The sequence below is a fragment of the Hyalella azteca genome, unplaced genomic scaffold (genome assembly GCF_000764305.2).
Source record: "Hyalella azteca isolate HAZT.00-mixed unplaced genomic scaffold, Hazt_2.0.2 contig7076, whole genome shotgun sequence".
Lineage (NCBI taxonomy): Eukaryota > Metazoa > Arthropoda > Malacostraca > Amphipoda > Hyalellidae > Hyalella > Hyalella azteca.
The window spans coordinates 465,767-490,786 of NW_025937210.1; the positions used below are offsets into that span (position 1 = coordinate 465,767).

The following is a 25,020-nucleotide window of genomic DNA, read 5'->3' on the forward strand; positions in this document are numbered from 1 at the left end:
CTTGAAATTGCTGCTAAAATTGAACTTTACTTATGGCATTTCAATAAATCAAAGAGCACGCATGAATATGTCTGATGTGTAAACTTGAGAGCAGCTAATATAAAGTAGTCAAAATCATTAGAAGGAATAAATGAAGTTAAGTACCTTCCTAAGCACACAGTGTAAGCACTGCGTGTACATTATACAATGTACAACTTTCCTATTTATGTCAATTATTTGGAACAGCGTTGATGTTAACGTAACCGTATACGAAGGCTATGGGAGTCAAGCATCAGATAACCAAACAGTTGTTATCGCAAAGATTTCTTTGAACAAGTCAAAGCATTTAAACGTGTTGGGTTTCACCAAAAAGTAATTTTATTAAGTTAAGTAAGTAATTTTATTTTTAAAGCAGCTCGTGGCGGCACCTATGCGGGCACCCACAAACATATTCAACATGATTCATGTTAATAAGATAATGGCAAAGAGTTTTTACATTCCCCTGATGCCATAAAAACAAGTAAATAGACGGAATGTATCACTATGGAATGCAAGGTTACACAGCGCGACTATATTACATCACTCATGTTCATGTTGACTAAGCTCATTAATGTTATCGCGGAACCAACATGCACTGCAACATAAACATTCATTATACCTCATGCAATCCACGTTGAGTAGGACTTCGAACTTAAAATCAACATACGTTCATTGTTATTAGTCTAAATAATCTCATCTGGACTTCGGTGGAGAATTTTCCATTGCAACCTTGGGACTTCGATGGTAAGAACTTACGACCTTTTAATCAATTTAGGCTAATCGCTCACTATAAAATCGAATAGACGAGTATATACTATAGCTCACTATATACGCGTTGTTACCTTATGAACTCATGAGGTTTCAAGTCATATGCAATAAATACAATAAATATGCAAAATTTAAACCTATGATCACCGCAAGGATGAATTGAAAATTTTCGGGTATTTGACCATTCTCGAGCGCTCGGATGGAGGTTGAAGTTGCCAAGAATTCGAAAGCAAAGTAAATGTCATGGGAACAAAATTTGGTCTGGCTTGAGAATTTTTTACTGGAATCTTGATTGAAACGATTTGTGAACGGATCTACAGTATATTCAGATTAGTTATGAACTTTGTTACCATCTGATAATTTGCGACCGTTGACACTGACACGGTCCCAGTGAACTCGCTTGCCATTTACTTTGCTATTATATTCTTAATTTGTTTGTTTTTGAATTTTGGGCTCCGCAACCTTCATAATTAAGGTTGAATTTAACATCGTCCAAGTTGTCTAACACGTGCATTATCATAACGCCAAGAATAATAGACGCGCATGCGAACAAATGTGCCTACAGTAAAACTAATAGCCATCCGTCATCGCGGCCGTCAACCATCATCCGTCATCACGATTAGAAACCATCATCCGTCATCACGATAAGAAACAATTATCCGTCAACACGATAAGAAACCATCATCCGTCATCACGATAAGAAACCATCATCCGTCATCACGGCTGCCAACCATCATCCGCCATCACGATTAGAAACCATCATCCGCCATCACGGTTGCCAACCATCAACCGTCATCACGAAAAAAAACCATCAACCGTCATCACGATAAAAAACCATTATCCGTCATCACGATTAGAAACCATCAACCGTCATCACGATAAGAAACCATCATCCGTCATCACGATAAAAAACCATTATCCGTCATCACGATTAGAAACCATCAACCGTCATCACGATAAGAAACCATCATCCGCCATTACGGTTGCCAACCATCATCCATCATCACGATTAGAAACCATCATCCGCCATTACGGTTGCCAACAATCATCTGTCATCACGATAAGAAATCATCATCCGTCATCACGGCAACCATCATCCGCCATTTCTAATCTTTGCCATTCAACAGTTTTTTCTTGAACTTGAAACCATCCGTGTTTGCTCTATCAAAATTCATGGTGTCTGTTCAACGATTTAAGGTTGCTTCTCAACAACAATGTTGTTCAGATCATGGTTTGCTGTTCAAATTTCGCCATCTCTTCGAATTTCACAATCGCTTCGAATTTCAAATCAACTCTTCGAATTTCACAGCTCCTGCCCTTATCGTCAGGCGTATGTTCATGTTTATAGCCATACATTTACATTGCCCCGCATGGCGACGTGTTGACGAGGCTGGCGACAGACGTGGTGACGTGCTGACGAGGCTGGCGACGTGTTGACGAGGCTGACGACGTGTTGACGAGGCTGACGACGTGTTGACGAGGCTGATAACGTATTGACGAGGCTGACGACGTGTTGACGAGGCTGACGAAGCTGGCGACAGACATGGTGACGTGTTGACGAGGCTGATAACGTATTGACGAGGCTGACGACGTGTTTACGAGGCTGACGAAGCTGGCGACAGACATGGTGACGTGTTGACGAGGCTAATGACGCATTAAATATCGAGGGCGACGTCAGCGCTGCCCTCAATGACGGTCTCCTCGTCGTCCTCGTCGTCGCCCTCTGGCGCCGGTGATTTGCCGGACGTCACCGCGTCTGTAATGCGAGTAATTCAATTAAGGAGGCATATCAATTAATTAGATCAAATAAATTAAGTAAAGTTAAGTACCTTAAGTATTGAGGCTAATAATTATCAGGAGTTGCTAACTTCGCATTGTTTGCAACGAAGCTCTGAATGAATTGACATGAAACTTGAGATAACGGATTGAGTGTTGGCTAATAATCTCGAATAAAATAGAATTAAAAACGTGAAGGCGCAACCTCACCACGTATATCACAATGTACACGCACCAACCACGCTGTGTGTGTATTCGTACACGCACACTCCCATACAGGCAAAATACACACTCACACAGAGAACTTTGCTATCCTAAAAAGTTCACAGCAAATTAGGATTTACACTGAAGGCAATACGTTTAACTTCCATCACTGGGCACTGTCTAGGAGCTTTAAAAAGAACATGGGCTGCTCAAAACAAAACTGTCTGTTCTACCTCCTCAAACTACGTTCTTAACCCTCTACCGCCTGACACAGGTAACCAGAGCAATATTGTCACAAGCCTACTTCACAAAAGATACATTCTGGTGAGCGCAAAATGACTTGCACTGATGGTTGCCGCCACGTACGACAACTTTAAAATGTTCTCTGTTGCGTTACAAACGTCCTCATGTTGCTACACTCAATAGTTTACGTATAATTTATTCTGAAAGTTATGTTCCCGGAGAGTGACATACTACGGTAGAGGGTTAACTTTAAAGTTATGTTCCCGGAGAATGACACACCGCGGTAGAGGGTTAAATGGATAGAGGAACATATGTCGGTGGATGACGCGATTTCAACGGTACATGTATTAGGAGTTTATATGCAGCATCATTGAAGTGATAGATAAGTATGTCTGCTGACTTTCAACAACCATTACAAATAGTATGATAGAAAATGACTTCAACCTGTCATGCTTCCTATATTCACCTTTCAATTGTTGGTTTGAGCCTGGATTTAAGACGAACAATTAAACATCTTCAGTTTTTTTACTTCACCAAACGAGTGCAGGTTGTGCGCAGTGAAGCAAGCTATTCTCGACCTGACCAGCAATTCGGTACAACATTTTGAAATTCGGATTAGTCAACGAAGTTCTTCACACCATCGAATTGTGTGTGAAAAAAAATTGGGGAACAGAATTTGCTTCAGTCTAGGTAACTAGTAAGAATAACCGGTTTAAATTTGCACTGTCGTAGATATTCCACGGTTCCACTATGAATGTATCGCGTGTGAAGATGCAGTAGTTACTCCCTTTGAATTTACAGGAGGGGTATGCCGATGATCGGTGTAGTATCATGGCAATAAGCTTGTCGTCTGTACATGCATTTCGTTTGAAGTAGCTTAGTTCAAGACTAAAATAAGGACTCCAGCCGGTCCTCTGAAGAATATAGCACACACGCCCCCCCCACACACATACACCACACACACCAGCACCACACACACTCACCACATCTGGGCTTGGTGTGGGTGCGGGTATATGGCATAATACAACACACACGCCCCACACACTCACCACATCTTGGCTTGGTGTGGGTGCGGGTATATGGCAGCTCCACACCATGACGGTCCACACACCAGCAGAGGTTGCCGCTGCCGTGGCACTGCACGGGCCTGTACCAGCCCTCGCTGTCGCACTCTGGGATGTACCCGCCTGGGGTATTAGTTCAAGACTAAAATAAGGACTCCAGTTGGGCCTCTGAAGCATACAGCACTCGCCGCACACACTCACCACATCTGGGTTTGGTGTGGGTGCGGGTATATGGCAGCTCCACACCATGACGGTCCACACACCAGCAGAGGTTGCCGCTGCCGTGGCACTGCACGGGCCTGTACCAGCCCTCGCTGTCGCACTCTGGGATGTACCCGCCTGGGGTGCGTGGGGGTACGTATTAACTATTACATTTATGGTACGTCTTAACGACATTTATGGTACGTCTTAATAACGGCATTTATGGTGCGTCTTAACAACGGCATTTATGGTACGTCTTAACTGCGGCATTTATGATACGTCTTAACTACGGCATTTATGGTACGTCTTAACAACGGCATTTATGGTACGTCTTAACAACGGTATTTATGGTACGTCTTAACAACGACATTTATGGTACGTCTTAACTGCGGCATTTATGATACGTCTTAACTACGGCATTTATGGTACGTCTTAACAACGACATTTATGGTACCTCTTAACAACGGCATTTATGGTACGTCTTAACAATGACATTTATGGTACGTCTTAACAACGACATTTATGGTAAGTCTTAACTACGGCATTTATGATACGTCTTAACTACGGCATTTATGGTACGTCTTAACAACGTCTTTGCGTCTTTATGGTACGTCTTACGTCATTTATGGTACGTCTTAACAACGGCATTTATGGTACGTCTTAACAACATTTATGGTACGTCTTAACTACCGTACGTCATTTAGGGTACGTCTCAACTACGACATTTGTGGTACGTCTTAACTACGACATTAATTGGTACGTATTACGGTATTAACTACGACATTTATGGTAGATGTTAACAACGGCATATATGGTACGTCTTAACTATGACATTTATGGTACGTCTTTACAACGACATTTATGGTACGTCTTAACAACGACATTTATGGTACGTCTTAACTACGGCATTTATGGTACGTCTTAAGAACGGCATTTATGGGACGTCTTAACAACGACATTTATGGTACGTCTTAACTACGGCATTTATGGTACGTCTTAACTACGACATTTATGGTACGTCTTAACTACGACATTTATGGTACGTGTTAGCAATGTGGTATGTGTTAGTAACATGGCACTTAATTAGCCTACATAGCAATAAGGAACGCAGTTACCTAATGGTATTAGATAAACTCTTGGAAATTACTAGTCTCCTGGACCATTCCATTAACCGCTGACTATATAAGTGTTTATAGTTAACTAGCAGCCTAGAGTCACGTCACAAATATCTTATTGGTTAGTAACACTTGCTCCACCTCTAGTCAGCGCTGTCGTCAGGTTAACTAGCAGTCCCTGGCTGGCGTCAGGAATGTTTTATTCACTAGCAACACTCTCTGCTGCTCTAGTAAGCACTAGTTTTATTCACTAGTAACCCTCTCTGCTGCTCTAGTAAGCACTAGTTTTATTCACTAGTAACACTCTCCCCCTTCTCTAGTAATCACTAGTTTACCTAGCAGTCCCTGGCTGGCGGTGCGCAGAGCAGCGCAGGGTCGCTCGCTCTTGTCGTAGCACTTGCACCACTCGCGCCCTGAGAGCCGCCCGTCCCTACGAGGGAAGTTTGGGGTGAGGGGAAGCTATAGTTACCCTATATAGTTATATTGATACGCTTTATGTATATTTTCATTTAGTTACACTACAAGAAGGCGCCCGTCCCTACGGGGGGAAGTGGGGGATGAGGGGAAGCTTTAAGTTACCCTATATAGTTATATAGTTACCCTATGTTGATACGCTTCATGTATATTTTCATTTTGTTACCTTATATGATGGTTTTTGGTTAGGATATAAAATCAGGAACGAAAGAAAAGACCTTGATACGCTATATAAATAGTTTTATGCACTGGGCACTAGCACATTAAACTGGACAATAGACTCAATAGTACAGAAGAAGATTGAGGAAAAATATTTTGTTACGCTATAACAGAGTTAATGATTACGGAAATAAGTCAAATGTCCTTTACAGGAATATGAGGGATCAGTGGGCAGCATTTGAATGATGGGAACATTTATAAATAGTATTGGATATTATCGTTTATATGTCAAGGAAAGCTGAGGACAATTAAAGCGCTGTAGCGCTTCTCAATATTACGCAAATTTTAGGAGATAACATCCGGGACTCGCCGTGACCGCAGTAAGATAGTTCATATCGAAAGTAAAAGACTCATAATAATTAATATTATCAATATAACATTTAATAGAAGAGCATCCGTAATATGAATACTATTAATATTAATTATGATAGAAGAGCATCCGTAATATGAATATTATTAACATAAATTATGAAAGAAGAGTTCAGAACCTGTCGAGGTCACATCTGTCGAGGAAGGGCTTGATGCAGCGCTCGCGGTCGTCGTGCTCCAGCTGGAAGAGGTCCCTGGCGTCCAGCACTCCTGAGCCATCGCTGTCCAGGTGCCCGAACATCCACGACACCTCGCGCTTACACCACGACGGCGCTGTTACGGCACAGGGGGTTACGTTACGGGGGTTACGGGCTACAGTAGGGGAAAACTATGGGCTACAGTAGGGGTTACGTTACGGGGGTTACGGGCTACAATAGAGGTTATGTTACGGGGTCTACGAGCTACAGTAGGGAAAACTATGGGCTACAATAGGGGTTACGTTACGAGGGTTACGGGATAGAATATAGGGGTTATGTTACGGGTGTTACGGGCTACAGCAGAGATGTTAGGTTACGGAGGTTACGGGCTACAGTAGGGGTTACGTTACGGGGGTTACGGGCTACAGTAGGGGTTACGTTACGGAGGTTACGGGCTACAGTAAGGGTTACGTTACGGGAGTTACGGGCAATCTCTCATGTTACCACTCTCGCGCCTCTCATGGTACCACACCTCTCATGGTACCACACCTCTCATGGCACCACACCTCTCATGGTACCACACCTCTCATGGTACCACNGCGTAATTAGAATAACGTAACTCCAGTAACGTAATTAGAATAACGTAACTCCAGTAACGTAATTAGAATAACGTAACTCCAGTAACGTAATTAGAATAACGTAACTCCAGTAACGTAATTAGAATAACGTAACTCCAGTAACGTAATTAGAATAACGTAACTCCAGTAACGTAATTAGAATAACGTAACTCCAGTAACGTAATTAGAATAACGTAACTCCAGTAACGTAATTAGAATAACGTAACTCCAGTAACGTAATTAGAATAACGTAACTCCAGTAACGTAATTAGAATAACGTAACTCCAGTAACGTAATTAGAATAACGTAACTCCAGTAACGTAATTAGAATAACGTAACTCCAGTAACGTAATTAGAATAACGTAACTCCAGTAACGTAATTAGAATAACGTAACTCCAGTAACGTAATTAGAATAACGTAACTCCAGTAACGTAATTAGAATAACGTAACTCCAGTAACGTAATTAGAATAACGTAACTCCAGTAACGTAATTAGAATAACGTAACTCCAGTAACGTAATTAGAATAACGTAACTCCAGTAACGTAATTAGAATAACGTAACTCCAGTAACGTAATTAGAATAACGTAACTCCAGTAACGTAATTAGAATAACGTAACTCCAGTAACGTAATTAGAATAACGTAACTCCAGTAACGTAATTAGAATAACGTAACTCCAGTAACGTAATTAGAATAACGTAACTCCAGTAACGTAATTAGAATAACGTAACTCCAGTAACGTAATTAGAATAACGTAACTCCAGTAACGTAATTAGAATAACCGAACTCCAGTAACGTAATTAGAATAACGTAACTCCAGTAACGTAATTAGAATAACCGAACTCCAGTAACGTAATTAGAACTCAAGTAACGTAATTAGAATAACGTCACTCGAGTAACGTAATTAGAACAAAAATGATTTAAGATACTCGTATTCATTCGAGATGTTGCTGCACTATAGCGGGAATAAAGTAATGATTGTCACACAACATAGATAGGGCACCAACTTCCCGATGTTGCAGAATTTAGTAAATCACCAATAATATTAGAGCATCTGTTCTAATAACAATGGAAGGATCGCAACCATAATGTTCAGTTGCTTATGTATATGTTTCATATGGTTCAGTTGCCTATGTAGATGTTTCATATTGTACAGTTGCCTATGTAGATGATTCATATCGTACAGTTGCCTATGTAGATGATTCATATTCTACAGTTGCCTATGTAGATGTTTCATATCGTACAGTTTCCTATGTAGATGATTCATATTCTACAGTTGCCTATGAAGATGTTTCATATTCTACAGTTACCTATGAAGATGTTTCATATTCTACAGTTGCCTATGAAGATGTTTCATATTCTACAGTTGCCTATGAAGATGTTTCATATTCTACAGTTGCCTATGAAGATGTTTCATATGGTTCAGTTGCCTATGCAGATGTTTCATATTGTACAGTTACCTATGTATATTTTTCATATGGTACAGTTTCCTATGTAGATGTTTCATATTCTACAGTTGCCTGTGAAGATGTTTCATATTGTACATTTGCCTATGTAGATGTTTCATATCGTACAGTTTCCTATGCAGATGTTTCATATTCTACAGTTGCCTATGAAGATATTTCATATTGTACAGTTGCCTGTGAAGATATTTCATATTGTACAGTTGCCTGTGAAGATGTTTCATATTGTACAGTTGCCTATGTAGATGTACCAGGACAATAATAATTATTATTGGTCCATCAGAATCCCAGTTTGTTACGCATCCATTTGCAGGAATAAAGTGTGAAAATTCTTAGTGGCTTTGACTTAACATTACGATATCGGTACGTTCCTTCCTCAGCACAAAGTTCTAATTTTCAGTCAATATTGTGAATATTGAATACATTGCGTTAGATATTTAACAAATGTTCTAGCAATGCCACGTTATCAGTGTATTGCTTTATATCGAGACCGCGAGCTCATTTTCTTATCAAGGGTCAGGATATTATTTAGTATAGATTTCATTGATAAGAACTAGAGGCGAGAATTTTTAGTTGAAATTTGATTTTGTTGACGTTAGGGCGGATGGGTGAGGGGAACGTGAATGAGTTTCGAATAAAAGTTAAGATGATAATATGAATAATAGCGTTAATACTAGCGCCGCTCATGCACACATCCATCGATGTGTTACTCACGGGTTCCAAAGGCCGGATCCCTTGTGAATCAAGTCACGAAAAGTTCAAGAATCGGCAACAGGCCATGGGCCTATGTCTTCAGTGCCGACACTTCTACACTATTCTATACATTCACGAGTTACTCAGGTCGTCACTCACCATTCGGTCCCCAGATGTTGTTGACGGGAGCGCGCGTTTCGTCTTTGGTTTGGTCGTTCTGCAAATTAAAATCTTCATCAACAATGATACAAATAATGCTAAAGCTAACCATATTAGAGGTTTAAAGTGCTTCTAATTATAAACAATTTTAATAAAATACTTGAAGCGTTTGAGCTCACGGCATTCTTGTTCTTCTTGTTCTTCCTGTTGTTCCTGTTGGCAGGTTTGTGCTGCGCTGTCGCGGGGCTGCGGTCGGCGCTGTTGCCGGCGCTGCGGTCGGTGCTGTTGCCGGCGCTAGCGCTGCGCAGGCGCTGCGTCGACCGAACCTTCGCCATGAGGGACCCCCTGCTGCGGCGGGAGGAGCGGCGCCCCCCTTCTGGGCAACGGGAGTTTTGAGTGTTGGGGGTGGGGGTCAGGGTCAAGGGAAATGACAATTGAATACTGGCCAAAAGAATTATTATTCTTGAATATCATTAAAATTCAAATTTTGAGAGCGGCAGTTACTGCCTGAACTGCGGATTTGGTGATAAGGAGTCCCACATGGCAGTTAACTACAGTAGTTACTTATGATCCTTAATGAACTGTTGGTATTTGTATTTCATTAGAGCTAAATGAACAGCACGAGAGATCGAAATGTCAATTAATGTTCGACTAAAGCAAAAATACGCTACTTATATTATAATGAACATGACGACATTTTGCATCATTAGATCACTTTACAGAGGCTATTTATTCTAATAGTCATTATGGTGATCAAATATGAAATAATAGATAACTATTAATGGTTATTTATCTCTACGATTATTTGGATGATTATATCACCTTTACAAGGGCAGAAGCCTTTACACGCTACTTGTACGTTGGCTTGATGGATGCAGTTGTGGAAGTGGAGACGACACATGGATGAGTATGTGTGGTTGTCTGATCCACACAGGAACACAGGACGGGTCAGGGGACAGCCGCCGCACTGCCTGTGTGGCAAAGCAAGTAATACAAATATAGAATCATACAAGATACTTCATAGCTTTCAATATTTAGGTTATTTTTCTAAATTATCAATATTATTATGACTAGATTATATACAAAGTACTATATAATATTAATGATAGTATCAGATGAGTCGAAATAGTTACAGAAATATATGAGAAAGGCGTAGTAAATAATTTATTTTTTTTCTCCCATAATAATTTTTTTGATAGTGCATTTACGGGTGAGGAAAACGAGGGTGATTAGAGGGTAGCTGGTCCCCATATGTAGTGCACATAATTATCTCATAATGATTGTGCCGCACATATTTTATCATTATGTCACTCAAAAGACCATAATGATTATGACCATAATATGATGATTGTGATTATCTCACAAGACCACAATATGATGACTATGCCGCACACGACATGATCATCTTATGATGATTATGCGCAGGCGACATGAACGCCTCATGATTATTAAGTCACAAGCGACCTGATAATATTACGATGATTACGCCGTTAACATTGATATAATTTTATATAATGATTAGAGGGGTAAAAAACAGACACTTGTCTGAAGTAGAGGGAAAAAGAAGAGGCGGTATCCTAATTAACGCAGTCCTTCCTCAGGCATCCCGATTTATGGTTGTAATTAACGCGTCCTAGCAACCACACCNCAACGCCAACACAGTGAGCAGGAAGCAGCCAGCCAAGCAGTGAGCAGAAGAACAAATAATGTGCGTGCGCCGTGAGCCCAAATTTCGCTCGCCTGCTCTGCAATAAAGCAAATGCGGCCAAGAATGAGGCGGCGAAACGTTTACCCTCACCGCGCTGTGCCCTCGGTCTTTAGAGGGGAACTAAAGCTTGTTGGGAATGAGGGTTGGTGTAATAATAAAGGCTTGTGGCATGAAGAGGAGATTTGCGGCCAAATGAAGGATTTCTGGTAAATAAATAAATGATTGCATTGGCAGGAACATAATGGTGAGAAAAAAGGTAAAGGAAAGGCGTTCGAGTTTCTTTAATAGACGCTCTCTCTGATATAAAAGTTTGATAGGAGGTAAGAACCTGCAAACCAGCATTTGGGGCGTTTACAAGGAAATACGAGATAATATGATTGGGTACTGATGTAATTTAAAGCTAGAAAGAAATTATTTAGATAAATGAAACTCTTCCAGAAATGCAGGATTCACGACAAATATGTCCTGCTAGTAGGAATGAGGCTCGCAGGACGCTGCTGGCACTAAGAATGGCAAAAAAATGTGTTCAGGAGGTCCGACTAAAATGTTTCTTTAATGAAACACTGAGTTTATTGGGAAGTTGAGACTTTAAATTATTAAGGAATTATCGAGGAACTGAAATTTTCTTTGCGCATTTAAGCCGAATTAATGGCTTAATGGATCTAGAACGAGTAAATGCTTTCATGGTAAGAAAAGAAGAATCAGAATTGAATTGTTTGCATTATGCAAATAGACATTTTTGAGACGCTAAGAAGGCTTTAGAGTGAGACAAAGACTTCAGCTGACGAATAGACTCAGCTTGATGCGCATGTGAGGGTAGATGCGAGGGTAGATGTGAGGGTAGATGTGAAGGTAGATGTGAGGGTAGACGTGAGGGTAAAAGTGACAGTAGAAATGAGAGTAGTTGTGAGGGTAGTTGTGAGGATATATATGAGGGTAGATGTGAGGGTAGATGTGAGGGTAGATGTGAGGGTAGATGTAGGGTAGATGTGAGGGTAGATGTAAGGGTAGATGTGAGGGTAGATGTGAGGGTAGATGTGAGGGTAGATGTGAGAGTGGATGTGAGGGTATGTGAGGGTAGATGTGAGGGTAGATTTGAGGGTGGATGTGAAGGTAGATGTGAGGATATATGTGAGGGTATATGTGAGGGTAGATGTGAGGGTAGGTAGATATGAGGGTAGATGTGTGGGAAGATGTGAGGGTAGATTATGTCACCCTAGAGAGTTACAGGAGTAGTTACAAATATTAAGGCTGGAACAGAATGAAATGGTTGTACAGCTGTAGCTCCCGCTAATTTTGAATATAGCGCCAGGTGGTAAAATCTTAGAACAAATGAGCTCTTTACTTGTAAAAGTAAACTTTGGAAAAAGACTTGGCTTTGGAAAATTCCGAATTGTCACACGAAGAAAGTTTATAAAAGTTCAAAGTTGACTAATGAAGAACTTGGTACACAGCATCCCATAGCAGAGCGCCAGAGCAGCGCATGGCAGAGCAGCAGAGCAACGCATGGCAGAGCAGCAGAGCAGCAGAGTAGCAGAGCAGCAGAGTAGCAGAGCAGCGCATGGCAGAGCAGCAGAGTTGGGTGCCAGGATATTACCAGGAAATGACTTGGCTGGTCTGGTAGCACAAACTTCCCTTCACTTCCTTCATCCAAACAAAAACAAATCCGAAGAACTGTTATGAACTGCTCAAATACTGGCAGATTTTGGAAGGCATTAAAATATTTCGCTACAAGGTCCGAATTTTTTTTTAGGATATTAAATATTGCTATATCTATGTAGTATTCAATCTTACAGGTGCCGTTTATAAATCAGGAGCTCTAGCTGATAGAATTGGTCAAAAATACCCAAAACATTTTGGTTTTATATTATATAAAGCGCAGCAAATAGATAAACTGAGAATTAAGGAAGTTATGACGCATCATCATGTCACAATGTGGAACCGGAGCACCGTACTGGCTACCACGACGACAACTAACGAAATTAATGATTTTTATTGTAAGAATTTCAGAAGAGGGAAGACATTGTGAAGGTAAGGGAGAAGAGGGAAGATATTGTGAAGGTAAGGGAGAAGAGGGAAGATATTGTGAAGGTAAGGGAGAAGAGGGAAGATATTGTGAAGGTAAGGGAGAAGAGGGAAGATATTGTGAAGGTAAGGGAGAAGAGGGAAGATATTGTGAAGGTAAGGGAGAAGAGGGAAGATATTGTGAAGGTAAGGGAGAAGAGGGAAGATATTGTGAAGGTAAGGGAGAAGAGGGAAGATATTGTGAAGGTAAGGGAGAAGAGGGAAGATATTGTGAAGGTAAGGGAGAAGAGGGAAGATATTGTGAAGGTAAGGGATAAGAGGGAAGATATTTTGAATGTAAGGGAGAAGAGGGAACACATTTTCTACCGAAACATATCCAGAAAATTCTGCCGTCTCTAATATCAAGCCCAGAAATGTTCAATTTGCCGTCTGAGAAAGAATGCAATGAGATGATAAATTGAGGTCAGTTAGGAAGCTGCTGTCGGCCTGAAGCAATTAGTCTGGCAGGCGAGAGCAAGAGATAACTCTGATGGTTAGAGGGGGGGACTGTGTGGAGGGAGGGAGGGGGCATGATCGAGGGTTGTTTTCTATAAAGATAGGATTTCTAGGACTCTTGGGGCTCATGGTCTTCTAGGATTTCTAGTATTGTAAGGACTCTCAAAACAAGGGTTGAGATTTTTTTGTCTCGACAATGAAAATGTATTTATTAGCACCCTGAAATTGCGGATGGATGGTTGACTTCCGTTCGAGTTCAACCTACATCTCGAATTGAAACAGTTTTATTAATTTAAGAGTTTTCAACTTCAACTCTCAGACCTGGAAAGTTGTGATCACTTCTTAACTGTGTTAATAGTACCGAGAAAAATAACGAAACAGACCGAATTTTCCGGAATACGCGGAGAGACGAAAAATAATTTTCCGAAATATGTAGTTTTGTAAACCTATTCCGTGTGAAGCGAAGTGAATGATGAAGTGCCACGCGTCTAGACTAACGAGAACCGAAATGTAAGCTAATAATTTGCCTGCCTTCAACTGAGCCTGGAGTCTTACCTTGTAATCCGGCGTCAAGATTACAGAAGATCCATATCTGCTATCTATCTACATTGGAATAATATAAGAGTAAAATATGCTAATTATGATAATAATACATTACAGGAGATCCCTATCTGCTGTTTATCTACATTGGAATAATATAAGAGTATAATATATGTTAATAACGATAATAATGCATTTACATACATTGGAATTGCATCTCCAGGGGTGGGAAAATAAGGGAAACACCTAAAATTCTGATATCGCATTTTTTTAATATGGTATAAACAATGCAAATGTGACCTTTTTTATGTTTTATTGTTTATTTTTACTGCTAATTGATATTTTATCATTGCACCGATGTTTATAGTATATTTTTGTGTCATAACCTAACCTATAACCTATAAATGGCAAACTCTGACTTTCAAAGAGGCTAACTTATTGGTGCCCGTATGGCAGCTGCCATACAGGCAGTGTGACCGAAATTTCCCGAATGCTTGACGTCTCTAGAGGTACTGTCTCAAAAAGTAAAGACTGCTTTTGAAAGAGAAAGAAAAACGTCTTCAGCAAATCACAGGTCTGGCCGAAAGTCGAAGTTGTCTGAGAGAGACCGTCGGCATACCTAAATCGAATTGTGAGGGACAATTGAAAGACCGCGGCCGTTAAAATTACAGCAGGCCTCAATGTACGCCTACAGAACCCAGTTTCCAAAAAGACTGTCCACCGAAAACTGCACAGATCAGGATTCTATGGAGGAGCTGCAATTAGAAAATATCTGCTTTCAAATACAAATGCTTCAAAGCATTTAGAGTGGTGTAAGAATTAGTCTAACGAGCAGCGGAAAAATGTGGTTTTCTCTAACAAATCATGGTTTACCTTTCTAGCGCATTGTCTCATATATGGAAAAAAGCGCTATTGTGCTCGTCATGTTCGTCTGTCTGTCCATCTGTCTGTCCGTCCGTCCGTGACTTGTCCGTCGACGAGAAAATGCGCTCTCTGTCACTCAGTGCATTGAGTAATGAGTTATATTTTTTCCAACCTCTGGCCGAGTTTACGTTTGTAGACAGCCAAAAGAGTCATTTAATCCCGACTGCCTCCTCACAACCGTAAAACATGGCGGGGGATCTGTAAAGACCTGGGAAAATCCGGCGGACCAATGATTCCTCTTCATGGAAGAATCAACAGCCGTGACTATTAAGGAATTTTGGAAGACTAAGCTCATACAATGGCGCAAGCACTGTTACCGGAGGAAACAGTGCACTGTTGTAGCATCTTTCAAGATGATAATGCTCCGATCCCTACAGCTGGAATTGTTAAAAAATGGTATGAGGGACATTCTAATGAAGTTGAGCATCTCATTTTGCCACCACAATCACCAGACCTGTATATTATTGAGCATTTATGGTTGATTTCAGATATGCATGTCAAAAGTCGATACCCGTCGCCATCGTATTTAAAAGAACTGGAGGGCGTTTTATAACTGAAGAATGGGTTATAAATCCTCTGGAAACGGTTCATATTTGTACGAATCAATACCACGGAGAATTGAGGCTGTAATTGCCGCAAATGGTGGAACTACACCATACTGAAGTATATTTTATGGATTTCTCAGACGTTTCCAGTATTTTGTCCAACCCTTGTACGTAGGAATTCCAATATTTTATGTATTTAGAATATACAAGTCTAGTTACGACTGAGCTGCAAGGTTGGTATTCGAATTATTGCTTACCTGCTAGCGTAGGGTTCAATAATAATATTATTACTTTAATAGTATTATTAATATTACTTACTTGCTGGCAAACGGCTGGCGGTCGAGGGTCGGGGCTTGCGACGCTAGCGGCAGGGCCGACGTCGCAGGTTCGTCCGCAGCTGCTTCCTTCACACTTTCTTCTTGTACCTCGTCTTCATCATCCTCTTCATCATCATCATCGTCATCATCGTAGTATTCATCATCATCATCCTCCTCCTCCTCCTCATCATCATCATCGTCTGGGAACTGTCCAGCCTCGTCGCCAAGCGGCAGCTCGTCGCCGGTGAAGGCCTTAATGTAGTCGTCCCTGCCGGAGACCTCATCGTCCGACGAGGGTGGGGACGAAGAGGGAGCCAGGGGCACCACACGGTCCCTGAGGTCAAAAGAGGTTAATAATACCAATGCTGTGTTATGATATTGATGATAAACAGGCGTTTATTATCGAATTAAATGTCTTGGAGATTTATTATATATTCACGCAGACAAAACACCTAATAATAAAAATTGTATCAGCTGCAAGATGCAGACTTAAGTTATAAAAGGACATTTTTCTTATTTTCTTCCCCCCAAGCAATGGGAAATGTAAGGCACGGCCTCCCCTCCTCCCCCGGGACCACGTCTGGACTCCAAATTCCGCGCCGGATTCATATTTTCAATCGAAAATTCCAGGCTCCGCAGACCAGCAAAGCACTGAACTCGTAAAACGCACCTTAAATTTTGCGGACAAACGTAGGCCGGTGAAATAGTCATTCCCTTATCCCTTATTTTCTTAGTAGGCATGACATAGTCATTCCCTTATCAATATAGCATTCAATTATAGAGTTTAGTGAAATTGATTGCGCTTCGGGCTGCAAGTTGAAGAAACTAAGAGGCAGTATATGTTAATTCAAGAAGCATTTCTAAGTTTAAGCAGACGAATGATTGTTTAATTAGATGGCAGGCCTCGTGAGCACTAGTACGAGTATCGTCGGTTGTTCTCGCTACAGCCAAGTGAGCTGTCAAGATATGAACAGGTAACATGTGAAACAAGTAGGATAAAAAAAAACTTTTAAGAATTTGTTTATATGATATGAAAACATGTGTTGCGTAGCGATATAAGAAGCGGACGTCGAAACAGCTAATAAAAATGCAGGTGCAATATAATATGAAAATCGCTTGATTGCTTAAGTCGCAAGTTTATCAATAATTCTAAATGCCGCTTACAGTTCATACCCCCTCGAGATTGTAAATAGATAAGTTTGTCTGCTCATGTTTACCTCATTCTTATTTGTTTTCATTCGACAATTTATGTTTTAATATCTTCAATGTGAATTTTAGCTTGCTAATTGTTTGTACTTGTGTTTTTGGTTTTTGAACTGACGATGGAGCTGAATTCCGAAACTTTAACTTTCATGAGAAATTGTGAATTTTGTCTATTTTCTTTGTTTTAAAATTCCTGATATAATATTGTGTTGTTATAGCTAATTGCATTACAAATGTATTTTACTTCGTTATTAGAAGTGACGAAACGAAACGTTTCTGATGGCGTCATCGGCTCCCCCCCACACCCCCAAGAGGGGAGTGGGGGGTTCTCAATTTGCAGGGGCTGAGCCTCCATGCTCCCTGTGGGGCGCTTAGAGAGCTCGGTACTCAGTGCTGCCGAGTTCTGATCAGAACTTATGGCGAGTGGAACTTAGAACTGAGGGATTCTTGAGGAGAGGGGAGAGAGGAGTGAGGGGCAGTGAGGGGCAGTGAGGGGCAGTGAGAGGGACAGTGAGAGGGGCATTGAGAGGGGCAGTGAGAGGGGCAGTGAGAGGGGCAGTGAGAGGGGCATTGAGAGGTGCAGTGAGAGGGGCAGTGAGAGGGAGAGAGTATACCAAACATGAGAATTTAGGGAGAATATCCTCGCCACCTCGCGGGGCACACCGGCGCCAGGAGGAAGAGGGGCAGAGGGACAGAGGGGCAGAGGGGCAGAGGGGCAGAGGGGCAGATAGGCAGAGGGGGCAGCGAAGCAGAGGGACAGGAAGGGCAGATTGGCAGAGGGGCAGAGGGGCAGAGGGGAAGAGGGGCAGAGGGCAGGAGGGGCAGAGGGGCCAAGGCCCTGAACTCTGTCGCCGTGGCGGTGGCGTGGACGGCGACCACGCGGCGCCGCCACATCGATCTGGTGCAGTGCACCGTGCTGTGGTGCAGTGCACCGTGCTGTGGTGCAGTGCACCGTGCTGTGGTGTCACTGCACTTCACAACATTCCTCCCACAACTTCCATGTCACAAACATTCCCGCTGACATAACGCGGTCATGTTTATTCCATTAATGGTGTTCAGCGTTCAATAAGGCTCAGAATTACAAAAAAAAAAATTCGATAAATTCGATTCGTCAGCTTATAAATAAAATTAATGAAAGTCTTGAAAAATAAATTTTATTTGAGTTTCAAAGAAGCTGGTCCTATTAACTAGGTGACTGCACATGAATCCGTCTACGAATGTTCAGCAAATAACACTTTTAGTTTATTTTATTCAGCCAATTTTTCAGAACGTTTGTGTCTAGCGCCGCCTATTTTTTAGGACGTTTTTTCTTGGATTGAGGATTGCTAACAGCAGGGTGCCGCCCCCCCCCTCCAGCAGGGTGCCCCCCCCAGCAGGGTGCCCCATCCCCCCATGGGGCCGTTAGGGGTTAGGGATCCCTAACGGCCTGGGGCTCAGCTCCTGACGTTTATTACAAATGGAAATGTTGTGAGTTTGCAACACCCGAAATAAAAGAAAATATATACCATTAGCTGCGCAACAAATAGACGGATGAATGCTAAGCGAAGTGAGTCATGAAGGTTGTATTCCGAGGCATGAATGCGTAAATGTATGAATTGCATGAATAAATTAATTGATATGAAATATCGAATTTCTAATCCATGATAGAATTTTAACCTCGTCGTTGAACGGAAGTCAAGAATGCACCTGAGAAGAAGTCAAGAATTGGACTGAGAAGTAACAATTGCATATAGGATGGAATATGGATTTAACATGATAACCCACTTGTATAGGATGGGTCCTGACGACTCACTAAATTTGAAACATCTTGATGAAGAAATCGAGACAGGAAAATGCAAATAACTCACACATAAATGAACGAGTCATATTGTCCAGATACTGACACTTTTTGACGCACAGCACGATCTGAGAGCGGGCGTAGCACTGATACGTCCTTTTGCCGGTATAAACTGGGTCAGGATGACACACTCAAGGGCTAAAAGTGCATCGTTATTTGGACATATTTCTCTGAGAAATTCGTGGCTCAAGCTCTGCCAGTAACACGGTTGGTGCGACACGCAACATGAATACTCAAAGAAATAACTGGGATTATAATAAGAGAACCAAGCAATGGAATGACAGGACGGAATATTGAATTATAAAAAAAAATATAACTCAGTACTCATTGTAGTGAGTGACAGAGATCGCATTTTCTCGTCGACGAAAACTTGAGGTCACGGACGGACGGACAGACAGACGGACAGACAGACAGACGGACATGGCGAACACAATAGTGCATTTTTTCCATAAATGAGAAAATGCGCTAAAAATGAGACATGTGAGTGGTGAGACGAGAGGATGAGGGAGGGTGAGGGCTGAGACAGCCTGAGGGTTTCATTAGACGCAGCGACTGACGGCACGACAGACCGGCGTCTTCAATAATGCCGTCCGCTGCAAATAACGGCGGAGACGTGCAAATAACCGCGGTATCTTTAAAATAACGACAGAGAAGTGCAAATAACCGCGGTCTCTAAAATAACGTTGCAGCTACTCTATAACTAATGGTTGCTGCTGCTTCACTACATTTGGTGCAATGCTCGCTTATGGTTCTCACTCGAAATTTCTTGAGAAGCCCCACAGTCAAACATAACAAAATTATGTCAAAACAGCTTGTTCACAACGGAACAACTATGGCACTATCGAGGAAACATGAAAGCTTTGCTGTATTGAGTGACAAAATAGCATGAATAAATCGAGACAGTCTGCTGGCACTGACAATGATGACACTAATTTACAAATGACACTAATTACGGAACTGCGATATTCCATCTGAATATAGGTTAGTATGAATTAAAAGTTTAGTATTGAAATCTACAACGAACAGAAAACTGTCATGCCTGTACTGATTCATAAAAAAATATTCTAACTGATTCTCGGTATTTGTTAGCTGTCGGCTGATAATATAAGCTATGAAAGATCCTTATAATTTGAACCTAATGAGTATGAAGTCATTGACGCATAATGTTCGGCAAGCGCGTTAGGTTGACATTGAAAAAACTCTACGGAAATTACTTCAAATATTTCAGTATCTTTCGAGAGTTATATTTTGTAATGTGAAAGCTTCAAGCAACACGTGCCAACTCCGACGACGACACTTCACTCACTGGTGCTTGTAACTTCCTTCCAGCACTCGTGCTGATTAAAACCTAAACCACTCTTAAAGTGCCTACACTTCTCACACGCACTTCTCTTATTGCTTTCCACGGAACTCTTCTCACTAACGTTCTCCCTAACACTAACCCTAGACATAGCTCTTCTGTATAACACTTCTCGCAACGCACGCCTTTTAAAATTCACTCAATGCCCTCTTCAAAATCCCTTTCCAAACCACTCCACCCTCACACTGCTTCTAGAAATTCATTTATCAGCCTTCTCTCCCAAAAACTTATATAGATGTTTTGCTTATTTTTCTGACATAGTCATATGTCATGCCCTTAAAATTCACCAAAGCCAAGCCTACCCAGACAAACTCATCCCATCCTCACCCCACTCATCCCGACCTCGGCGCGGTCCACACAGACCGCTGTGTATTTGTCCCGCAATATACAGCCCGCCACTCACCCTGACCTCGCGACCTCGGCGCGGTCCACACACACAGCTGTGTATTTGTCCTGCAGTATACAGCCCGCCACTCACCCTGACCTCGCGACCTCGGCGCGGTCCACACACACAGCTGTGTATTTGTCCTGCAGTATACAGCCCGCCACTCACCCTGACCTCGCGACCTCGGCGCGGTCCACACACACAGCTGTGTATTTGTCCTGCAGTATACAGCCCGCCACTCACCCTGACCTCGCGACCTCGGCGCTGTCCACACACACAGCTGTGTATTTGTCCTGCAGTATACAGCCCGCCACTCACCCTGACCTCGCGACCTCGGCGCGGTCCACACACACAGCTGTGTATTTGTCCTGCAGTATACAGCCCGCCACTCACCCTGACCTCGCGACCTCGGCGCGGTCCACACACACAGCTGTGTATTTGTCCTGCAGTATACAGCCCGCCACTCACCCTGACCTCGCGACCTCGGCGCGGTCCACACACACAGCTGTGTATTTGTCNTAAGCGCTCTATTCAACCCATAAGCGCCACATTCAACCCATAAGCGCTCCATTCAACCCATAAGCGCTCCATTCAACCCATAAGCGCTCCATTCAACCCATAAGGGCTCCATTCAACCCATAAGCGCTCCATTCAACCCATAAGCACTCCATTCAACCCATAAGCGCTCCATTCCCACCCATAAAACTTCCCAGTTTCGAGGCCTCATCGGTTTTGTGGGCGCAAAAGATGGCCGTGCCATTAGTCATGTCCTAATCTCGCCATTCAACTACGATGCATGGCGACTTTTGTTCGAATTTTCACTGAACGTATATTTTTCTCGAACCTGCGCCGTAAATTGATATTCTCATTCTACAGAAATCTGGGAGTTTACGGTGACGGTTAAAAATACAAAATCTTATGCATTCAACAACAGTTTTCATCTGTTTTATTTTTTTTTGTGAAATGGCTATTAGATGCAGATTATTTTAACTTTATTCATGTTCCACATAACATCCTGTCATGGCTACGGTTCTCCATGTACAGGCATCACATTGCAGGAGCTTTATATTCTAATCATCTAATTAAATTTTCAACTAACATAATTCAAAGCGTAACAAACATGGCGACCGCACAGACAAAGTGCATGTCCTGGACTCTAATTTTCAAGGCGCCTGAAGTTTACTTGTGAGTCTTGAAACACACGTAAAACTCGTCGTCGAGCTCGTCTCTAATTAAATTACAACGAGGCTGCGGCCCCAGGAAATGTGAGTGTCGGCTCCAAAAATAAGTACTTCAACGGAATTATTCTTGTCTAACATTGGAATTTATTAGCTTTTATGAGCACACTTCAGTACATAACAGAGCAATTCAAAGCAAGCTAAGCCACGGTCACTGCATCGGCATATCATCGGCTTGCCACGGTCACGGCATCGGCATATCATCGGCTTGCCACGGTCACTGCATCGGCATATCATCGGCTGGCCACGGTCACGGCATCGGCATATCATCGGCTGGCCATGATTCACTACGCGAATATGAACTCCATTGGACACTTGCCAGCAGCTGTGGCGAGCTAACTTCAAAAGTTCACGACAAAGCATGTGAATTATCCAGGCAATATTGCACGCTTGATGCTGGCGAGCAACTTCGGCCGTCGGTGGTGAGCGTCAAAAAACACGGCGATGGTCGCTTAATTGGACAACTTTTGGCATTTGCGGCAATAGTGGCGACACCAACGGAATATCGACAGCGATTGGCCGCTCAGATTTGCTTCCGCCGTGAATTTTGTTGTGATTTTTGCCAGGAATTTTAAGGGACTTTTGCCATCGGCAGCGATTGGTTGGACTCACCAATTTCATGAATTGAAGACTAGGAATATAGCAATTTTATGTGATATTGGAGCCTCTTTAAACTCGAATTATGTAAAATGCATGATGTTATCAGCTGACAGAATATATACCACTCCACCCTTAAAATCATATGTTGTGTATATGGCCAGCAAAAATTTGTATCCACGATATTGATTATCGTAGGGCCAATCTAGCAATTATCTGGTCTTCATTTCACAGCCTTTGAGATCATTCACATGAATCACAATGGGTAGGGAGAAGAAGTTATTAATATTTTATACATAAATCGAAACTAAAGCATTCATAATTCATTTTACCTTGTTTCGGAAGCTCTTCTTTCATTCAGAGATTTAGTGAAATAAGTAATTACAATCTCTTCATCTCTAAATTAAATACCGAGTTGAAATATAATCCAGCAGACAATTCTTCATTCTACGAATTCTTGAATCTTGATCGTTAAATGTAATCTACCGAGACTTAGTATCAGTTTATTTTGTCGAAGTATATTAAAGGGAGAAGTTCCCAGATCCGAGCACTGATTAACTGACCTCGAGGCGCATGAGAAAATCTATAGCAATATTTCAGCTTAAAGCAATCAGTTCTTCACTGCAGTTGGAAGCGCTCTAAAGGCTCTCTCTTATCAGCGCGGCCGAGGCAGACGTGATAAACGTTTATGTTCACTGCATATGTGGCCAATCGCTGGCCAGCGATAAGACGTCCATAATTTAAATTCAGCTCTGAACGCTTGATTACTTCCAAGATTCAGGAACAGAAAACTTTTAGAAAAATGCCGAACATTTTTTTTCTAATCTAATTCTTGGAATTTGCAATTTGTGAGCAGTCTAAAGATTGTTACAGAGCCCCACTCAGATTATTTTGAAGCTTGTGATCCACAATCACGAACGAGTAAGTCAAAATGGGTTGTTGATTGCATATTCACGACCGAGTAAGTATAAAAATAAGTTGTTAGCGACGAAATTGAATAAGTTGTTAGCGTTGAAAGTTGAAATTTCTCAACACAGGCGTTGATCGTTTGATATACAGCAGCAGCACATGCAACAAATTCAACATCTCCTGCAGCTGCAGCAGATGTACTAGATGCAGCAGATTCAACAACTGCTGCAGCTGCGGCGGATGTATTAGATGCNACCATTCCCATTTCAGGAATGGGCAAATCAGTGCAGGAAACTCGGTTTGTAGAGAGCAATTTCTGTTGATTGGAAAGCCATTGGAAAAATTGCATGGAGCTCAAGAGTCTGGCGTCGAGTGAAGGGAAGGATCTAAATGTCGTTCGACTGATTTCTTTTGTGTATGCATAATTGAACTTAACTTACTTCAACAAGTATTCAAGTATGAATATCGTCATGAATTATGAAATTCGTTTGTGCAATTGAGAAGCGATGGGCTAAATTTAAAGATAAGAGACTAAAAAATGGAAAAGGATTAGTTATTTGAAAACAAATACACGACATGCTAGCGAAGAATTTTTATACGAGATTCTCTAAATTAGTAGATGGAAGCTGAACTTGAAATTAGGACGCAGTGCAGGATGCACCGAAACTTTTTCATGGCCCTATATTAGTTACTGACATAATTCGACGGCACATGTTACAGTGCGACTTTGAGGCCACAGCTTTCGGTGAGTATTAGAAAAGCAGAAGTTTATGAAAAAATGAAAGCTCAAAAGTTACGAAGTGCATTCGTGCACGCAAGTTACGAAGTGAATTCGAGCACACAAGTTACGAAGTGAATTCGATCACGAAAGTTATCGAATGAATTCTAATACGTAAGCTATCGGTTGAATTCGAACATGCAAGTCACCGAGCGACTTTGTGCCGCGGTGCAACACTCGGTTCATCAGTCGAGCGCCGCTCGAATTCACCGCTCGACCCCGAAACTTTTGAGGCGTCGATCGAGCGGCACTCACAAGAGCTCGATGTGAGGGTGCCGATAACTGCAGACTTTTAATTGTGAGGGACTAGGCGATGGCAGCTCAGGCGAGAGGCGTCGTGTGACTTGACTGAGAAGAAGGCGGGGGCTGATAACACTTGGGATGACCATGGGTACAAGGGATTGAGGAAAAATTGTGATAAAAATTTATAGTTTAAACCAGAGAATATAGATAAAATAGCCATGGGAGGAGGAATTTCAGGGATAAAAATCAAGAAATGAGAAAAAATGTAGGAAAAAAACGATAACTGAATGCGAGAAGACTGCGGAGATTTCTGAGTACTGACGTAGCTGAAGTTAAAAACATGGAATATGAATCCAAAAAAGTACTCTGAAAATACGGAGGGAGCAGGCGAGTCAT

At 41.9% G+C, this 25,020-nt stretch overlaps 1 protein-coding gene across 1 annotated transcript; it reads right to left on the minus strand.

Moving 5' to 3' along the window:
• Positions 1-37: 37 nt before the first annotated feature.
• LOC108665774 (proteoglycan Cow) lies at positions 38-21,619 on the minus strand. The gene is made up of 10 exons (XM_047881113.1): positions 21,557-21,619; positions 20,878-20,927; positions 16,076-16,408; positions 10,343-10,491; positions 9,700-9,896; positions 9,521-9,578; positions 6,571-6,763; positions 5,725-5,819; positions 4,059-4,196; positions 38-2,542 (listed from the first exon to the last, which is right to left on the minus strand). Exons 1-10 carry the CDS (start codon positions 21,617-21,619, stop codon positions 2,442-2,444), a joined length of 1,377 nt encoding a protein of 458 aa, XP_047737069.1. The 3' UTR covers positions 38-2,441.
• Between the last annotated feature and the right edge of the window lie 3,401 nt (positions 21,620-25,020).

Bases quoted from the DNA above. Each gene is read 5' to 3' on its own strand.
- LOC108665774 (XM_047881113.1), bottom strand. From the start codon at position 21,619: ATGGCACGGCCATCTTTTGCGCCCACAAAACCGATGAGGCCTCGAAAC. The intron at 10,492-16,075 runs GTAAGTAATATT...TTTGCCACACAG, and splicing joins CGCCAGCCGTTTGCCAGCAA to GCAGTGCGGCGGCTGTCCCC. The intron at 9,579-9,699 runs GTGAGCTCAAAC...TTTAATTTGCAG, and splicing joins ACAAGAAGAACAAGAATGCC to AACGACCAAACCAAAGACGA.